At 47.2% G+C, this 17,569-nt stretch overlaps 1 protein-coding gene across 3 annotated transcripts in view; it reads right to left on the bottom strand.

Annotated features, from left to right (window-relative positions):
* The window catches only part of Ccdc113 (coiled-coil domain containing 113), a 28,782-nt gene that overhangs the window by 5,026 nt on the left and 6,187 nt on the right, over positions 1–17,569 (bottom strand). For 2 of the 3 annotated variants that reach the window (XM_059264605.1, XM_059264604.1), the window contains 4 exons: positions 16,347–16,502; positions 14,060–14,140; positions 11,331–11,486; positions 6,262–6,369 (listed from right to left, as the gene is read on the bottom strand). In XM_059264605.1, the coding sequence (XP_059120588.1) occupies positions 6,262–6,369; positions 11,331–11,486; positions 14,060–14,140; positions 16,347–16,502 (501 nt within the window). The remainder of the gene's footprint in view (positions 1–6,261; positions 6,370–11,330; positions 11,487–14,059; positions 14,141–16,346; positions 16,503–17,569) is intronic. The other variant, XM_059264606.1, reaches the window with a different exon arrangement.

Raw genomic sequence — 17,569 nt, 5'->3', positions numbered from 1 at the left:
GGAACTCACTATGTTGATCAGGCTGGCCTCAACCTGAGTTGAGATCCACCGACCTCTGTCTCCCGAGTGCCGGGACTGAAGGCATGAGTCACCATACCTGGCACCATGCCAGTTTTTGAATGGGGAGTCTGGGGCTAGACGATGGCTTGGTGGTTAGGAGCATTATACCTACCACGTTGAGGACCGAACTTGGCTCCTAGCATCTCCTTCACGCAGCTCACAACCACCTGTAGCTCCAGCTCCAAGGCGGTCTGCCAACTCCAGCCTCTGTGGGCACGTGCACTCACTGCACGTGGGCACAGGTAGACATGCACACATACGCATAATAAAAAACTAAATCTTCAGGGAGTGGGGCACCTGGAGTCCTTTGCAATACAATAATGGAATCATTATTTGGGGGAATCAATAGCAGACTTGAGCTATTAGAAGAACCAAGCACTGAACTTGAAGATGGATTGGTAAAGATTGTGCAATATGAAGAAAGGAAGTGAACACAAAAAAAAACAACAGTTTCAGAGAAATGTGCACAGCACTGAGCATGTTACATGTGGTGATAATACAGAAGGGAAAAAGGAGAGAGGAACAGAAAAACTACTCAAAGCTTCCATGGATTAGAATCTCCCAATTTTTGTTTTAAAAACATAGAACATCCAGATAATTTAACAAGCTCCAATGAGGATAAACGCAGAGACCCCCCAACCCCAATACAGCACTCTCTTAACACTGAATGATAGGCAAAGGGAAGAGCTTGAGATGGCAAGAAAAACAGTCAATCCTGTACGCAAGCTTGGTGAGATCAACAGCTGATTGCTCATCAGAAACAACAGAGTCCACAAGACAATGGGATACAACATATGCTAAGTGTGGGGGACAAAAAACTGTCATCAAGAAACTGAGTTCTGTGTGTGTCCACATTTTCAGTCAGGTGCATGTGGAGGCAGAGATCAATACTGGGTGTCTTTCTTGATTACATCCCATCATTTTTCGAGACAGGTTCTCTCACTGAACCTTGAGCTTCACTCTTTGGGGTAAGTGGGCCAGCCTAGGGCATCCAGGAATCTTCTCGTCTCCACCCATCACCCACCAGCACTGAGGTTACAGATGTGCACCACTGTGCACATGAGGGTGCTGGGGATACAAACACAAGTCCTTGTGTTCGAACAGTAGGTGCTTTACAGCCCGAACCTTCAGCCCAGCCCAGCCCAGCCCCGGGCGCTTTGGCTTCTAAGCCATTGTCAATTAAAAGAGATCGGGACTCCTTGAAAAAATGGCTGATCCTTAGATGGAATGAGACTCATCCAAGATGAGTACACAGCATCTTCTGGTACTAGGGACGGCCAAGAGAAGTCTGGAGTGATAGGACGTGGAGTATAAGGATATCCTAGACGGGATCCGCAACAGTCAGAGGGCATCAGGCAAAAACAAAGGAAGTATATACAAAAACACAGGCTTTAGTCAATAATAATGAACCGATATTGTTCGGTAAGTGTAACAAACATGGATACTAAATGTTAAAATAGGAGAAAGCGAATATGGGATATAAAGGATAATATCTTGATTTTCCCATAAATATGAAATTTATAAAATAAAGGGCTATTTCTTTTTTGTTGTTTTGTTTTGAGACAGGATCTCTCTATGTAGTCCTGGCGGTCCTGGAACTGTCTATGTAGACCAGGCTGGCCTCTGACTCATAAGATCTGCCTGTCTCTGCCTCCTGAGTGCTAGGATTAAAGGCATGCACCACTACGCCTAGCATTGGGGCTATTTTTTTTTTTTTCCGAGACAGGGTTTCTCTGTGGTGTTTTGGTGCCTGTCCTGGATCTCGCTTAGTAGACCAGGCTGGTCTCAAACTCACAGAGATCTGCCTGTCTCTGCCTCTCGAGTGCTGGGATTAAAGGCGTGTGCCACCACCGCCCGGCTGGGGCTATCTTTTAAATGAAGGAGTAATAAAAGGATTCCTACATTAAGAAAAACCCAGAGAGACCTAGCATGCCTGCCTTACAATAAATACTAAAGGAAATTGCTCAGGCAAAACAATGACATCAGAGGGACTGGAAGTCCTCATTAAAACAGATAATATGTGAGTCATTATCAATCCTGGTCACAGATCTCTTAACTGACTAACGCAAGCACATAGGAAACACACATAAAACTGTGTTTGCAGCCTATGCTCCATAAAAGGAAAGTGTAACATATTTGAACAGTGACAGTACAAAGCACATAGGTGGAAAGAGAGCCGACAAGAGAGAGAAGTAATTTCAGATGGTAACTCAAATCCACGGAAAGTAGCAAGGATATCACAAGTGGTCAAACACGTTCACAGCATAAGTTTTATGATCAAACCTTATCTCTTTTCCATCAGCTCTTGAATCCTCTCCTCATACCATTTAAAAAATTATCTCAAAACTTAAGAATCAGGTTTTAGCTGGGTGATGGTGGCGCATGCCTTTAATCCCAGCACTCGGGAGGCAGAGCCAAGTGGATCTCTGTGAGTTCGAGGTCTGGTCTACAGACCAAGATGCAAGACAGAGAAACCCTATCTCGAAAACACCAAAGAAAGAAAGAAAGAAAGAAAGAAAGAGAGAGAGAGAGAGAGAGAGAGAGAGAGAGAGAAAGAAAGAAAGAAAGAAAGAAAGAAAGAAAGAAAGAAAGAAAGAAAGAAAGGAAAGAAAAAAAAGAATCAGGCTCTAACACTTGAGAAGAGGAGGGCAGATCTTTACCGTGCCTGGCTAGGCAGGGCTTCTTAGCGCCTTCAGCCTCACAAAACAGTATGAAAGAAAAACGAATTGAACTTCACCTAAAATTTGAAGTCCTGTGCTGTAAACAATACCATTAAGAAGTTGAAAGAACAGAGAGAGCCCAGCATTGATAGCGCAGCAGAAGCCAGAGGCCTCGAACCAGACCAGTGACTCACAGCAATGAACACTTACAAATAAAGATGAATGGACAAAAGGGTAAATTGACTCACAGAGCAACATTACAGCTTCCAAGACGAGATTCTTCTTTTTGCTTTTGTTATTTTTATTTTGGTTCTTTGTTTTGCTTGGTTTTTACTTTTTTTTTTTTTTTTCTTCGAGACAGGGTTTCTCTGTGTAGCTTTCCTGGGACTCACTTGGTAGCCCAGGCTGGCCTCGAACTCACAGAGATCCGCCTGGCTCTGCCTCCCGAGTGCTGGGATTAAAGGCGTGCGCCACCACCGCCCGGCTGGTTTTTACTTTTTCTTTTAAAAAAAAATTTGGTTTTGTTTGAGGGGAGGTTGCAAGGGCAGAGGGCAGATGAGAGGGGACGGGGAGATAAGTGGGATCCGATGCATGATGTGAAATCCACAAAGAGTCCATAAAAGTTAAAAAAAAAAAAAAAAGAGAGAGAGAGAGAGTTGAAAGAAGGCTGGGGAGAGAGCTCAGTGGTCGGGGGAGCTCAGTGGTCAGGAGCACTGGCTGCTCTCCCGCGGACCTGGGCTCCCAGCACCGACATGGCGGCTCACAACCATATGTAACTCTAGTTCCGGGGCCCACTCCCTCGTCTAGCTTCTCTGGGCACCAGGCAGGTACATGGCTCACAGACATATATGTAGACAAAACACTCATGTACATAAAATAAAAACAATGAAAATGAAAGAAATAGCACACAATAACAGATGTGATAAGAGACTGTCTAGGATATGCAAAGAATTCTTACAACTCAATTTTTAAAGAAAACTCAACTAAAAATGAAGCAAAGGACATGACAGGACATTTCTCCAAAATAACAGGCAAGTGGCCGCAAGCAGGAAAAGGTGCTCTGTGTCATTAGTCACCAGGGAATTTCAAATAAAAACCGTAATAAGACACACGACTTCACACCAACTTGGATGGCCATTATAAAGATAGTGATGTGTTGATGAGAACATACAGAAGGGGCCAGTACGGTGGCCCAGCGGGCAAAAGTGTTTTCCAGGTAAATACGACGACCTGAGTTCAATCCTCGGAACCACCTAGGAAAGCACAGAGTGTAAAGTACAGGAAATAGGTGTTGGAGTGCCGGACCACAGAGGGAACGTCTACATCCCCTCCACGCCCAAGGCTCGGGGACCATCACGGAAGAGGGGCCAAATGATGACTGCTGGACACGATCGGGGTACTGCATCCATCAACTCACAGGACCTGTGGTTGCCTGCACAAGCCCTGCAGGAAATCACGCCAGTCATTCTTCCAGCCTGGAGGCAGGGGCTCATGAGCCTTCAGCTCTAACTGAGGAGCTGTAAGAGCTGATGGCTTCTAGGGTCCTGAGAACTAGTGTAGCTCCTGGTAGGTTCACCACACTCCAGGGGACGACCCCACACCTAGGAGGACCCCACACCTAGGAGTGTATTGGTCAGTGGACTCAGTGTGCTATTAAAAACGAAGGGAGAGGCCGGGGAGGTGGTGGCGGCGCACGCCTTTAATCCCAGCACCCAGGAGGCAGAGGCAGTCAGATCTCTGAGTTTGAGTCTAGCCTGGTCTACAGAGTGAATTCCAGGACAGACGGGACTACACACAAAAACCCTATCTCAAAAAATAAAAACAAAAACAAGTTAATAAGGGGGCCAGGCATGGTAGTAACACACTTTTAATCCTAGAACTCAGGACACAGAGGCAGGCACATCTCTGTGAGTTTGAGGCCAGCTGGTCTACACAAGGAATTCCAGGCCAACCAGGGCTACACAGTGAGACTCTGTTTCAAAAAAAAAAAAAAGAAAAAAAAAAGTTAACAAAGGGTCATGTGATGGTTTGAATGAGAATGGCCCCATAGGCACATGTATTAGACTATCTGGCCTCCAGTTGGTGAAACTGTTTGGGAAGGATTAGGAGGTGTGGTCTTATTGGAGGAGGTGTGTCACTGGGGCAGGCTTTGAGGTTTCAAGACTCATACCATTCCCAGGGTCTGTCTGTCTGTCTGTCTGTCTCTCTCCCCCCCCCCGCCCCCCGCAATTTTCAGATCAAGATGTAATCTCTCAGCTGTTCCTGCCACTGGGCCTTTGCTCCACCATCATGGACTCTCACCCTCTAAATCATAAGCCCTAAATTCAATGTTTTCTTTTATAAGTTGCCTTGGTCATGATGTTTTATCACAGCAACAGAAAAGAAGCTCAGACAGGCTAGGAGGGTAACCCTTGTATAACACATGTAAAGCCCTGGGTTCAATCCCCAGCACTGAAAAACAAGTTAATGAGAAAACTGAAATGTACTAATCAAGACTGCCAGGACTTCAAAAGGAGGACTTGGATTAGATCATGGTGATCTAATCCAAGCGAAAACACAATGCCTAACTGGGAACTTCAGTTTTGCCACCTGTCACTCTGTCCTGAGGCCGGGCTTTCTGCAGGAGGTGGTTCTCCTCCAAGCACACGAGGTGGATGACAGCACAGTCTGACATGGTAATCCTGTGGTGTTCTGGCTACTGTGATCAGCTTTGGGTCACATATACTCCCGGAGACACTTCAGATCCACTCAAAACCATGACGCTAATAATACTCATGGCTTAGAAGCTGACAAAGCATTGTTATAGGTAGACCCATCTAGTCACCATCATAAGGGCCTGGCCTTATTTGACATGTGTGGAAACAGTCCTGTCTCACTAAAATGCATTGAGACTAGAAGCCAGCAGACATGAACTGAGGCCAGTTCTTCTGCCCAGGAGGCCATTGGAGGAACTCCTCTACCCTGCTTGAAGGCTCCTCTTTAGATAACACCCTAGTGTATACAGTTACAGACATTCAGCTACATGTTCTCAGAGCACGCAAAGTTGATGTGCAGGCTGCGCTCCTGACTCCGCTCACCCTTCCACACACTGACTGTTGGCCTTGGAGTGAGCTCTGACTGGCTAGAAGTCACAGTCCTTCCATCTCTGCTACAGTCTGCTCATGCTGAGCATCCAAGGACTGCTATGCTTCATCTCTATCCTTTATATAAAACACTGTGTGTTTTGTCTCAGTTACACCAGCACACCTTATGTATTTTGAAAAGGTCATAGACACAGACCTTTAGAACTCTGGAGGTTGTATTCCGGCATGTGCTGTGGACTGTTTTCTTTGTGCGCAGACCCTAGAACCTCACCCAGCAGTAAATGTAACATTACTGAGCTCTAAATCCAGTGTCTGCTTTCATGACTCACAGCTGTTTGGATTTTTGTGGTCTGGGCTTCTTCTCTAGATTAACAACCAAGGATCAGGGGTTTTGGTGGACAGTGACCCTTGTGGACAAAAGGGGGCAAACTTCAGAAATGGCACGCTGTGCTCCCTACCTCCTCTGCTTGTATGGTTTCTTTTTCAATTTTCCCAAGTAGCTCATTTCTCTGCAAGATCTCCTTGTCCAGATTGTTGTATATATCCATTGCCCGATGAAGCTTGTTCTGAAACACACCAGAACGGCACATCCTAAGAGGAGCTCTCAGGACTGTGAGGGGGGGAGACCACGGTGAGGCCATCCATTCCATCTACACAGATTCCTATCAACTGGGGACTGCCCTTCCCAAAGGGTCCACATCTGGTGTCTCAGAACTGCCTGGGGAGAGAGGAAGGACCTTGGGATCTTGGCGTCTGCTGGAGATGCAGAAAGTCCGACAAGAGGACTCAACTCTTGCCCCACTAGTTCCTAGGAGAAACTTCATGCAGCCAAACTTCTCTTGCACTGATATGGTCACCTTGCCAGGTTGTGAGGGGATATCCTGGTAGAGAGCAGAGCATCGTGTCTGACAGGTACAGGCCACTCAACAGCTGCCATGAATACCTCATGAGGGTGCGGAGAGGAACCCCCACAGGAGGCAGGTTCAAACCCTCTCCCCACTTAAAAGTAAGGGAGCCAGGATTTGAACAGATGTAGTGTGATTCCTCAGCTTCTGAGCTCCACTACACACCCCTGCTTAAAGGAGCTGGGCCTGCTGGTGTCAGGGAAGTCTATGGAACTGCCTCATGGATGCTCATGACATTAGCTGCCCTTCAGTTCCCCCAGGCCCCTGATGCTTAGATTGATCTCTGGAACCCTCTACCTGAGCCCTACCCTGCCAGGAAGTCTCCAAAAATGCTGGAATGTGCTCTGCCTGGCTGAGGAGTAGGCACACCCCGAGAGCTGACCCACCCCACCCCAGGCACTGGTTAGTGAAACTTTCTAGGCCTGGCCTCCAGGAAGATGACCCACAACCAATGACAAGGGAGGTCGGGAGCCCGAAAATCATGGCAGAAAGAATTCCAAGACTGCACCTGTACCAATGGGCACACGGTAGACTGTGCCAATGGGCACCCAGTAGGTGTGTCGAGGGTGGGGTGTCCTGCAACAGGAATGAGGACAGAGAAAGATAAAATCACACTTGGCTCTGTGAAGAAGGAAGAGAGGGCAAGGAACGTGTCAGGGAAGGCGGTCCCAAAGGTGCCGGATGAGGAAATCACGGAGTGGAAGGGGGAGGATGCATCAAAACTGAGATAAAGCAGAGCAGCCTGGAGCCACCTGCCTGGCCGACCTTAGGCAACCAGGAACCATTCACTCTGGTTCTTCCAGGCCTTGCTCACTTCCTATTCCCTGCCCTGTGTGAGGATAAGAGAGTTGGCTATGAGGTGCAGAGATGGGGTCAGCGTTTAGACAGGGCTTTACCACAAGCCAGCCATTCAGGTGGGGGTGAAGAAGAGCAGGGCAGACATTTGCTCAACTTTGAGAAGCAGCGGGGGACAGATGGGCTGTGCTCTGCTGGGTAAAGGGATGCAAACCACACGAGTGACACTCAGTGGCAATGTCAGCCACTTGAGGTCACTACAGAAAAGACAGACCCAGCTTTCCAGGTTAGCAAAGCACTTCAGAGTCTGTGCTTAAAGCGACAGCCACTCCTTGTCTCTGTTTACCCAGAGCAGTGGTCTGGGCACAATGCAGCTGCCTTCTCTGCCCATGGGCCCACCAGGCTGAAATCTAGGAGTTGGCCAGGCCCATAGCTTGTGTCTGGGTCTCAAGGACATCTCTCTTTTTAAAAATTAATTAATTTATTTATTCATTTATTATGTACACAGAAGAGGGCACCAGATCTCATTACAGATGGTTGTGAGCCATCATGTGGGTGCCGGGAATTGAACTCAGGACCTCTGGGAGAACAGTCGGTGCTCTTAACCGCTGAGCCATCTCTCCAGCCCTCAAGGACCTCTCTTAAGCCCAGTGGTTGCTGGTTATTTCCTTGAAGGCATGGCACTAAGGGGTTTTCTTCCTGGCTGTCAGCAGTTCACTCAGTTCCTAGAGGCCACCTAAGACTCCTTCCATGAACCCTCCTCTATCTTCAAAGCGGTAATGGACTTTTGGCCCCAAAATTTCACTTATGCTTCCTATCTATGACTTCTTTTTGCAAAGAAAATCTGCTTTCGATGGGCTCACGAGATGAATCAGGCCTCTTGGACACCTCCTCATCCTAATGTCTACCTGGCCACAGAGTTGCATCACAGAAATGACTCCATGCCCCGAGCCATCGCATTCCCAGTCTGGATTTGCATTACATGGGGTGTGCTCCTGTGAGTGGGGCTGGGGACTTCTTAGACTTCTATCCTCCTCAGGGCACCAAGTCACTTAAGTCTGTCAGGGGCGATTCATGGCAGCTGTAGTCATGAGCTTATGCCCTCCCTGCGGGACCCACCAGGCAGGCCTGAGGGCGTGGAGTCAGAGAAAACACCAGCACCATCCACACTCAGGCTCTCTTCGGAAAGTCACAGGAGAGAAGACAGTGTGCCTGCCTGTATGGTCTCAGAGCTGTGCCCTGAGCATTTGGCCCTGTACCCGGTATGCATGGGCATTGTTACTTTTGCCAACAGAGGGAGTTAATCTGAATGTTTTCAACAAGGTCTCATACTTGGTTGTTTGATATGTGTGCCAAATGGCTCCTGCTTTCACCCGCCCATGACCACCAAAACCACAGCCAAACTGCGCCGGTTAGCTGCTATTCGCTGAGCACCTGCTCTGGGCAAGCCTTGTTTTCTGCTGCTGGGCTCACTGCACGGTCTCACGCAAAACTCCATCCAGAGACGTGGACCTTGCCTCTGGCAGCTGAAGCACCTATACCAGAGGAAACATCGCCACTCCCCTAGCGGAGCCACCATCCAATCCCAGTGGCATCAGACTCCCCGAACCGCTACTGTTCTGCCTCCACGTCCCCTACAAGAGCTGAGAAACTGGGATCTGGGAGAAGGCAGCAAGATAGCTTCCCCCTCAGTTCCTGACTTGGGCCCACCCTCGGGCTCCCATGGAGCATCTTTTCAGCTCCACCTTTGCTCACCTTCTCATGCAACAGGCTAACAGGCGGTATCCCGCCTGGCCCACCGTGCCGCGGCTCCCATTTGCCAGTGGTCTATACTGTGACTTCAGACCCAGCCCATGGAGCCCAGGTTCTGCAACCTGGCAGCTTCACCTGTGAAACCGCAGCTCCACTGCCCAAATCCCACAAGTCAAGGCAGGCCCCGGGCCACCGAACTGCCTCCGTGAGATAAGGTCAAGGCCCAGTGTGAGCAGCTAGCCAGGCATCGAGGACCGGAAGTCACCTGACCGGTCTCATCTTGAAGTAATTGTTCAGATGGCATAAGCTAAATGTGGACAATCACACGTGTGGTTCAGAATGCTGCCTCCATAGCTCTTCATGCTCTGTGCGGGATGAAGACGGTTCAGAGGGACACACACCGGGCTAGCAGCTCCTGCGGGCTCTTATTTATATGATTTGACTCTTAACAAAATCTCAGTATCTTTGTTTTAGTTTTGTTTTTGTTTTTTGTTTGTTTTGGTTTTGGTTTTGGTTTTGGTTTTGGTTTTGTAAAGAAAAATGTTGAAGCCGGGCGGTAGTGGCGCATGCCTTTAATTCCAGCACTTGGGAGGCAGAGGCAGGCGGATCTCTGTGAGTTCGAGGCCAGCCTGGTCTACAAAGTGAGTTCCAGGAAAGGCGCAAAACTACACAGAGAAACCCTGTCTCGAAAAAAAAAAAATGTTGAGCAAACATAAGTCTGATCTAACACATTCAAATTCACTTTGCTTTGCTTTTTTGTGGAGGATTTTTGGGAGGTTTTGTTTGTTTGCAGGCAAAGTCTCCCAATGTTGCCCAAATTGCCCTTCCCACCCCTATTCCCAAGTGCAGGAATTAATGGACACATAGTGCCACGCCTGGCTATAAATTCACATTGTTAATCACATTTTTGTGGGCCAAATGAAGCTCACATGTAAGTTACCTACGCTACAGCCACCATTGTCCTAGGAACAAGGCCAAGAGCCAGCAAACTCATTCTGTGAAGGACCAAATAGTAAATATTTTCAGCTTTGCAGGACCAGAGGCAAAATTTTACATGCTATCAAGTTACTCCTGCTAACAAGAGAAAGTCTCCAGAGTCCTATAAGTGAAAGTAAAAGCATAATAACTGGAGTAATACCTTAGAATAGGGCTGGGGAGGTGGAGCTGCAGGCAGACCTGTTTGCCACCATGCCTGACAACCTGGGTTTGATCCCTGCAACCCACACAGTAGGCGAGAGCTGGCTCTTGTAACTTGTCCTCTGATCTCCACATGTATGCCATGGCATACTTGCCCACAAGCACACACATGCACACAGAAAATAAAAGGATGATATATATATGTATTATTTATATAAATATATATGATGATATCTATCTACTACATCATATATATATACTTTATAGAAGACAGCTCAGTTCTTCTGAGTTGGTTTGGCAATGTTCTCCATCATTCAATTACATGTGAAAGCCATTCTTAGCTTGCAGGATGGGGGATGAGACATACTCACTCATCTCGTTGGCCACTATGATACGTTATCACTCACAGGGTGACCAGATGGCTTGGTCTGCTGGGGATAGGCCCTATTCATACCCATAGTCCCTGCTTAATTATTAATAGTGCCTCTTCTCTCTCCCCAAAGTGTTGCATTCAGATGATAAATCATTTAGTAGTTTTCTGATTTATGGCTGTGACTGTTTTAAGTGGAGCGCTGAATGCATCCCTCAATTAAACGGGGCCCTAATGTGGTTCACTTTCAAACACTGTACATAAAAATCGCCCAGGGAATTCAAAACAAAGCCAGATCTATGGCCCTCACCTCCTAATTCAACCAGTCATGGTGAGACTGGAGCACAGACATGTTTTCCAAAGGAAAAGGCTCCCAGGTGGGAGCTAGGACTGTGAGAGCATTCTGGGGATTTTATGAGACCAGGCTTTGCCAAGTCAAGAGAAGTCGGGGACAACAGGACACACCTACAACCTGGGTGAACTGTTTACGCGCACAGGGCCCTCCCTGAGGTGGGGCAGGTGGATGCAGGAAGCCTGGCAGGGCGCCTGGCCCTGGGGTGGGCCTTACTTTGTAGGTGTTGAGGACCTGCAGGGTATTCCCAGAGGCCAGCTTCAGCTGGATCAGTTCTTGATTCCTTGCTTCAATCGTCTCTAAAAACTGAGCGTTCTCGATTTTCAACTGCTGAAAGTCAACATCATGCAGGGCCTCGCCCACCTCCTCCTTCTGTGATTCACAAAGAAGAGCAGAGGCAAGGTCAGGTGTGACCGTTAGCTTAAGCTCCTGTCCCGCAATCTGGCGAGATTTCGGAGGTCTGCCACCATCCATTAAAAACCTCCTGGCGTTAGCAGGGCGGTCGGCACTGGGGCTGGCTATTCAAGTTAACACAAGGCCTCCAGACTCAAGGGACCTACACATCACAGAGAAGCCAGAGACGGCGTCGACACAGCAGTGTGAAAGGGAAGGACACCGCACACAGAAGCTCTAGGGCCGGGACGGGGAGACTGCACTCGGGGAAATGGTCCCTGGACACAGCTATGAAGGCAGCCTGAAAAGCAGGCCACTTCAAAGTCGCTTGTAATTTGGCCTTGGTGGCATAGCCCTGTAATCCCAGCATTTGGGAGGCTGAGGCGGGAGGACTTCAGGATTGAAGCAACCACAGTAGGCTATGTGGCAAGACTTTGTCTCAAAAGCAAATAAATAAATTCAACTTTTAAACCTGGAAACCCACAAAAGGCTGCCCATAATTTCCCCTTGTTTGAGTCACCATTTTTGTAGGCGTGTATATGGGGTCCCTCTCTAACCTGTGCCCCCACTTCCTGGCCAGGCCCATGCCCTCCTGTTGGTTGTTGCTATAGTTCCCACCTCTGTAGTCTCCTGAGCTGCATTAAGCCCCAGGGTTGCTGCTCCCTGCCAAGTGCCACAATTTCCTTAAATCCAGATACCGCTCACCCAGCAACACCACATAGCCTGTTTTCTGCACCCAGGGCAACCCTTTAAACAGAATTGTGTTTGCCCTCCTCTCAGGACACTACGCTCCATTAGCCTGTGTGCTTAGGGATAGGGCTCACACGTCTGTCATCTCTGTGCAGCAACGGCGTATAGGTTAAAGGTCATCCACAGACGCTTACTTCAAGTCCCTCGTCATGGTGCCTGAGCCTGCAGTGAAGCCCTGGAGACCAGGGAGCTCCTCATCTGCAGGCAGCCCCTGGGCAGTGTTCCTTCTTCTGGGTCTCACTGGCTCCACCTTTCCACGGCAGCCCTAAGCACAGACAGCCACGCTCCATCTTGCCATCTCCACACCACCGCCACATCTTGCTTCTTTCAAGAGTGGAGTTCCCACCGGTGAGACTGCACAGGGAAGCGCAGAGCAGGGAGTCCCTCCTGGTCTGGTTCATGTTTCTAGGACAGCCCAGGACCCTGCTAATTGTCACAGACTCTGCATCTAAGCCTGTGCCTGTGCAGATATTCTGGGAGTCTTGCGTTTCTCCTTAGTCACATTAGGGCTGCTCCAGCCTGCCGAGGTCTTTCTGGATCCTGAGTCAACCCAGCAATAGTTGCCCGACATGAACATTGCCCTGTCCAGTCCCACATCACTGTCCACGGCTACCTCTGATGCACATGTCTTCAGCGCCCATATTTGGTATAACGATGAAAACACTGGGAAGGGAAATGATGAAGCCACAGGCCATGTTCCAGATTCCTTGGGCCCCGTCAGCCCTCCTGCCTTTAACTGGGAGCCCTTGAAGTCATCTGTTGAAACACTTACCACTGCACAGTGAAATGATACCAAAAAACTCAGCCACATCCCTCAAAAAGCCACGTTTGTGTCCTAAGACTCAAATTTAGGCCAGTTCTGTCTACAGAAAGCCTTGAATTTGCCTGCCCAGTAGCTACGTTGGTTTCTTCTGGTTGCTGCCACAGAGTGCTACAAACCTAGTGTCTTAACCCATGCAGGCAGATGTATTACTTCCCCATTCTGGGGGCTGAGTAGGTTTGGGGCTAAAATCACAATGCTATCAGTGCTGCATTCCTTCTGGGGGCTCTTAGTAAGAACACTTCCTTGTTCTTTCCAGCTTCTGGAAGTTGCCTGTATTCCTTGGCTCACGACCCCTGCTTATTATATTTCCTCTCACCCTCTTTCCTTCCTCTCATAAGGAGGAAAGTGGTATTGGGTACAGCCAGGTAACCCAAGATCATCTACTGTGTGGGTTAGCTTTAACTGTCCAATTGACACACCCTAAAATCACTTGGGAAGACTGTCTCAACAGGGTGTGTCTACCTTGGGCTGGCCTGTGGGGGAGTCTTAACTAGATTAATTGATGTGGGAAAGTTCAGCCCACTGTAGGTAGTATCATCCCCTAGGCAGGGGGTCCTGAACTGTATTTAGAGTGCAGCAATCGAGCTGAGCATAAAGAAACAAGCAAGCAAGCAAGCATGTATGTATTCATCTTTCTCTGCTCTTGGCTGTGGATATGATGTGATGAGCTGTTGGACATCCCTGACACTTCTCCACAGTGATGGACCGTAACCTCGAACTACAAACTGAAAAATATCCTTTCTATCCTAAGTTTCTTTTTCTCAGTATATTTTATCATAGCAGCAGAAATGAAGCTAGAACATCTCCCCTTCTTAAGACCTCTACATCACTAACAACTGGAAAGTTCTACTACTGTGTAAAACAACCTGTTCAAAGATCCCAGTGACTAGGACAGGAGTATTTCTCAGGGGTGGGCGGGCTGATAGGTGGGGATAGCACTCGGGCTACCTTTTAAAAAAGAAAGAAAAAACTCACCTACCTGTCTCAATTGTAAAAGCATCTTTTTCTTCTGAACTTTGAGAGAAACATTTTTCAAACATAATTTATCCTTCATATTATCCTAAAAAAAAGCATATTTTAATCAATTACTCATCTTTACCCCTGTTGCTCTGAATAACTAATCTGGGCCTACAAACCAGACCTCGAGCTCTAGCATTTGGTCACTTCTTTTCAGCTCTCTTAACTCTGCCCAAACAGGTGCCGAGAGGCCCTTTCACCAGAAGCCAAGAGACAGAGGAAACTGGGTTGGCTCTATGCCAGGGTTCCAGTGCTTCTCCATTTTTTGTAGTATTTGGGTGTGGTGCTACTGCAGCGGACTTTACTGATAATACACTCTTGGGACTCTTGGGTCTTTTGTTCATATGGTAGGCTGCAAATGTTTACCATTCATAGCGTGTTAGGATTAAGAACCCTGCTCAACTGACCCCAGGGTCCCAAGTTTAACATGCTACAAAATCTCTGCAATTGAAAGCACACTCTCCCCACCCCATTCCCCTTCCTTTCTCCTGTCAGTCTGAATCCATCTCCTTATAGGAAGGAGATGAAAAGCGCCTATGAGCAACCTGTCTCAGCCTGTGCAGTAACCTGACTAGTTCACACCTTTCTCAAGGAAACACACACATCTGGAAACATGACCAACCAGAGGAAACACTATGACAGACTACAGATACTCGTCCTGCCTGCTTGGCTGGTGTTTCCTTTATGCTTTTGCTTTAATAAACACATATGTAGGGGTTGAGGATTTAGCTCAGCGGTAGAGCGCTTGCCTAGCAAGCACAAGGCCCTGGGTTCGGTCCTCAGCTCCGGGGGAAAAAAACAAAAACAAAAACAAAAACATACATGTAAAATGCACACTTTGGGGGTGGGGGCTGGAGCGATGGCTCTGCGTTAAGAGTACCGGCTGCTCCTCTGGAAGACCTGGGTTTGGTTCCCAGCACCCATATGGAGACTCACAACCATTCATAATTCCAGTTTCAGGAGCTCTGATGCTCTCTTTTTGCTTACACAAGCACCAGGCCATGCACGTGGTACACATAAATATACCTAGGCAAAACAAACAAACAAACAAACAAAAAAGAAAACCATACATATTATTTTTAAAAATTTAGATATACACATACTGTAGCTAGAGTTTTCCTGCCTGGCCCACCTCAGGACAAATCTCTCTCACCCGCCAGTCCCACAGCCGCTCAAACCGGACCAAGTAAACACAGAGACTTATATTGGTTACAAACTGTATGGCCGTGGCAGGCTTCTTGCTAACTGTTATTACAGCTTAAATTAATCCATTTCTATAAATCTATCCCTTGCCACATGGCTTGTGGCTTACCGGGATCTTCACATGTGGCTTGTCATGGTGGCGGCTGGCAGTGTCTCTCTCTCAGCCTTCCACTTCCCAGAATTCTTCTCCTTGTCCCGCCTATACTTCCTGCCTAGCCAATGGCCAATCAGTGATTTATTTACTGACCAATCAGCAACACACTTGACATACAGACCATCCCACAGCAACATACACTCAGAGATTAAAAACATATTTTATATATGTGTGGGGAGTATTATGGTGGAGTGCAGGAGAAAATGCAGGCAGAACCTGCCAGCCAGCCTACCTGGCACACTGCTCTTCTAAACAAGAAGCATGGCATAGTATGCTCCTGAAGTCAGAACACTGAATTCTGAAGTAGCCGGTAGCTGGCCTGTAGATGAGTCTTAGTTGGCATAGAAACCCTGGTGGTTAGAGCGCTCACTATCCAAGCCGAGGTAATGTGCTAACCAACCACAGTCAATAGGCTTCCACTATATGTGGCTGTTCACGTGGGATTACGCAGCCTGTTCCCTGAAACAGTCTCTAGAGTGGTGTATTGACCCCTGGACATTGCTGCCTTGTCAGGGAAGCCAGGTAACGACGGCAGTGGTCACCCCAGCAGAGGCTGCAGCACGTGGGTCATTTCTGTGTCATTGACCTAAGAACTGAATCTTTTATTTTACTTTATTTTATTTATTTTTTTGAGGTAGGGTCTCTCCACATAGCCCTGGTTGTCTTGGAACTCGCTGTGTAGATCCTGAGTACTGGGATTAAAGGCATACACAATCTTTAATCCTAGCACTTGGGAGGCATAGGCAGGTAGATCTCTATGAGTTCAAGGCTAGCCTGGTCTACAGAGTGAGTTCCAAGACAGCCAGGACTGGTAAACAGAGAAACCTTCTCTTGAAAAACCAAACCAAACCAAAAATCGATTCTTTAATTCCAAGCTCTGCCAGTAACTCACCCTCCGGCGGTTCATATCCTCGATGTACTTCATCACTTTTTGAGTGGCCAGAATGCTCCCTTTCTTCTTGGATATGGTTTTCATAATATCTTTTTCAAAGTCGTGCACTGCTCTCTGAACTTCAGTCCATCGAATATCAACTTCCTCAATGATAGCCTGGGAGGGTTGGCCAAGAGAGAAGGGTTTCCAAAAAATCCCAAGAGCACACCCCAAGGATACCTAAGTCTCCACTGCCTCTGTCTCAGTGCAGATGCTTCTTCTGGGGCTTAGAAAGATATCTTTAAGTATAAAGCCCATTATATGACAACTACTATTTTATAACATGCCTTGGAAGTTAATGCATCCACAGAATCTGGCAAGCCAACAAAAAACAAGACCAATGGTCTCTGTCGCTATCCCCATATTGGCAGTATTACTTATCCATTAAAGGTCAAGCCATATAAAAGATACGGAAAATCTGGGTGTGGTGGTACACGTCTGTGATCCAAGCACTTGAGGGGATGAGGCAAGAGGGCTGTCAAGAGTTTGAGGCTAGCCTGGGCTACAAAGTGAGACCCTGTCTCAAAATAACACAGTACCACCAAGACTCCAGCTAAGCCAACACAAAGCATGAGTCACAGTTAAATCTAGAGAGATGATGAATTAGTCAGTGAGGTGATAAAGTATTCTTATATGTGTGTGTGTAACTTGAAGAAAAGATACTACAAATGAATATATGTGCACAGAAGCCCTTCTTTATCTGCATTTTCAGTGTCCACAGAATAGCTATTTGAAGATATTAAACAGAAAACGCAAGAAATAACCAATTCAGGTTTTAATTTGTGCATCATCCTAAATAGCATGATAAAATTTCCATTCTGTCTCACCTGGGACACAAAGTCATCTTTTATCCAGTGAATCCTGTTATATATGCTACCCTCCCATTAGTCAACTAGTAGTCACTTGGGTTATCCATTGACCGTGGGCAGCTGGCAGATTTCAGTGTTTGGGTTCAAGCAACCCTTGTTTTACCTAATAAAGACCCCAAAATGCAAAATAAATGATGCTGGCAATTTATTAAGGTTTATTGTTAAAATTGTTCTATTCTATATTAGTTACTGTTAACCTTGTGCTATGTCCAATGTTTAAGTTAAACTTTTTTACATGTATGTAGAGGAAAACAGAGTATAGGGTTTGTCATTATCCAAGGTTTTGGAAATCCACAGGACAACTTGAGCATGTCC

Source organism: Peromyscus eremicus, chromosome 5 (genome assembly GCF_949786415.1).
Source record: "Peromyscus eremicus chromosome 5, PerEre_H2_v1, whole genome shotgun sequence".
Classification (NCBI taxonomy): Eukaryota; Metazoa; Chordata; class Mammalia; order Rodentia; family Cricetidae; genus Peromyscus; species Peromyscus eremicus.
Note: the sequence above shows the minus strand (reverse complement) of the source record. Positions and strands in the feature narration are given on the sequence as shown.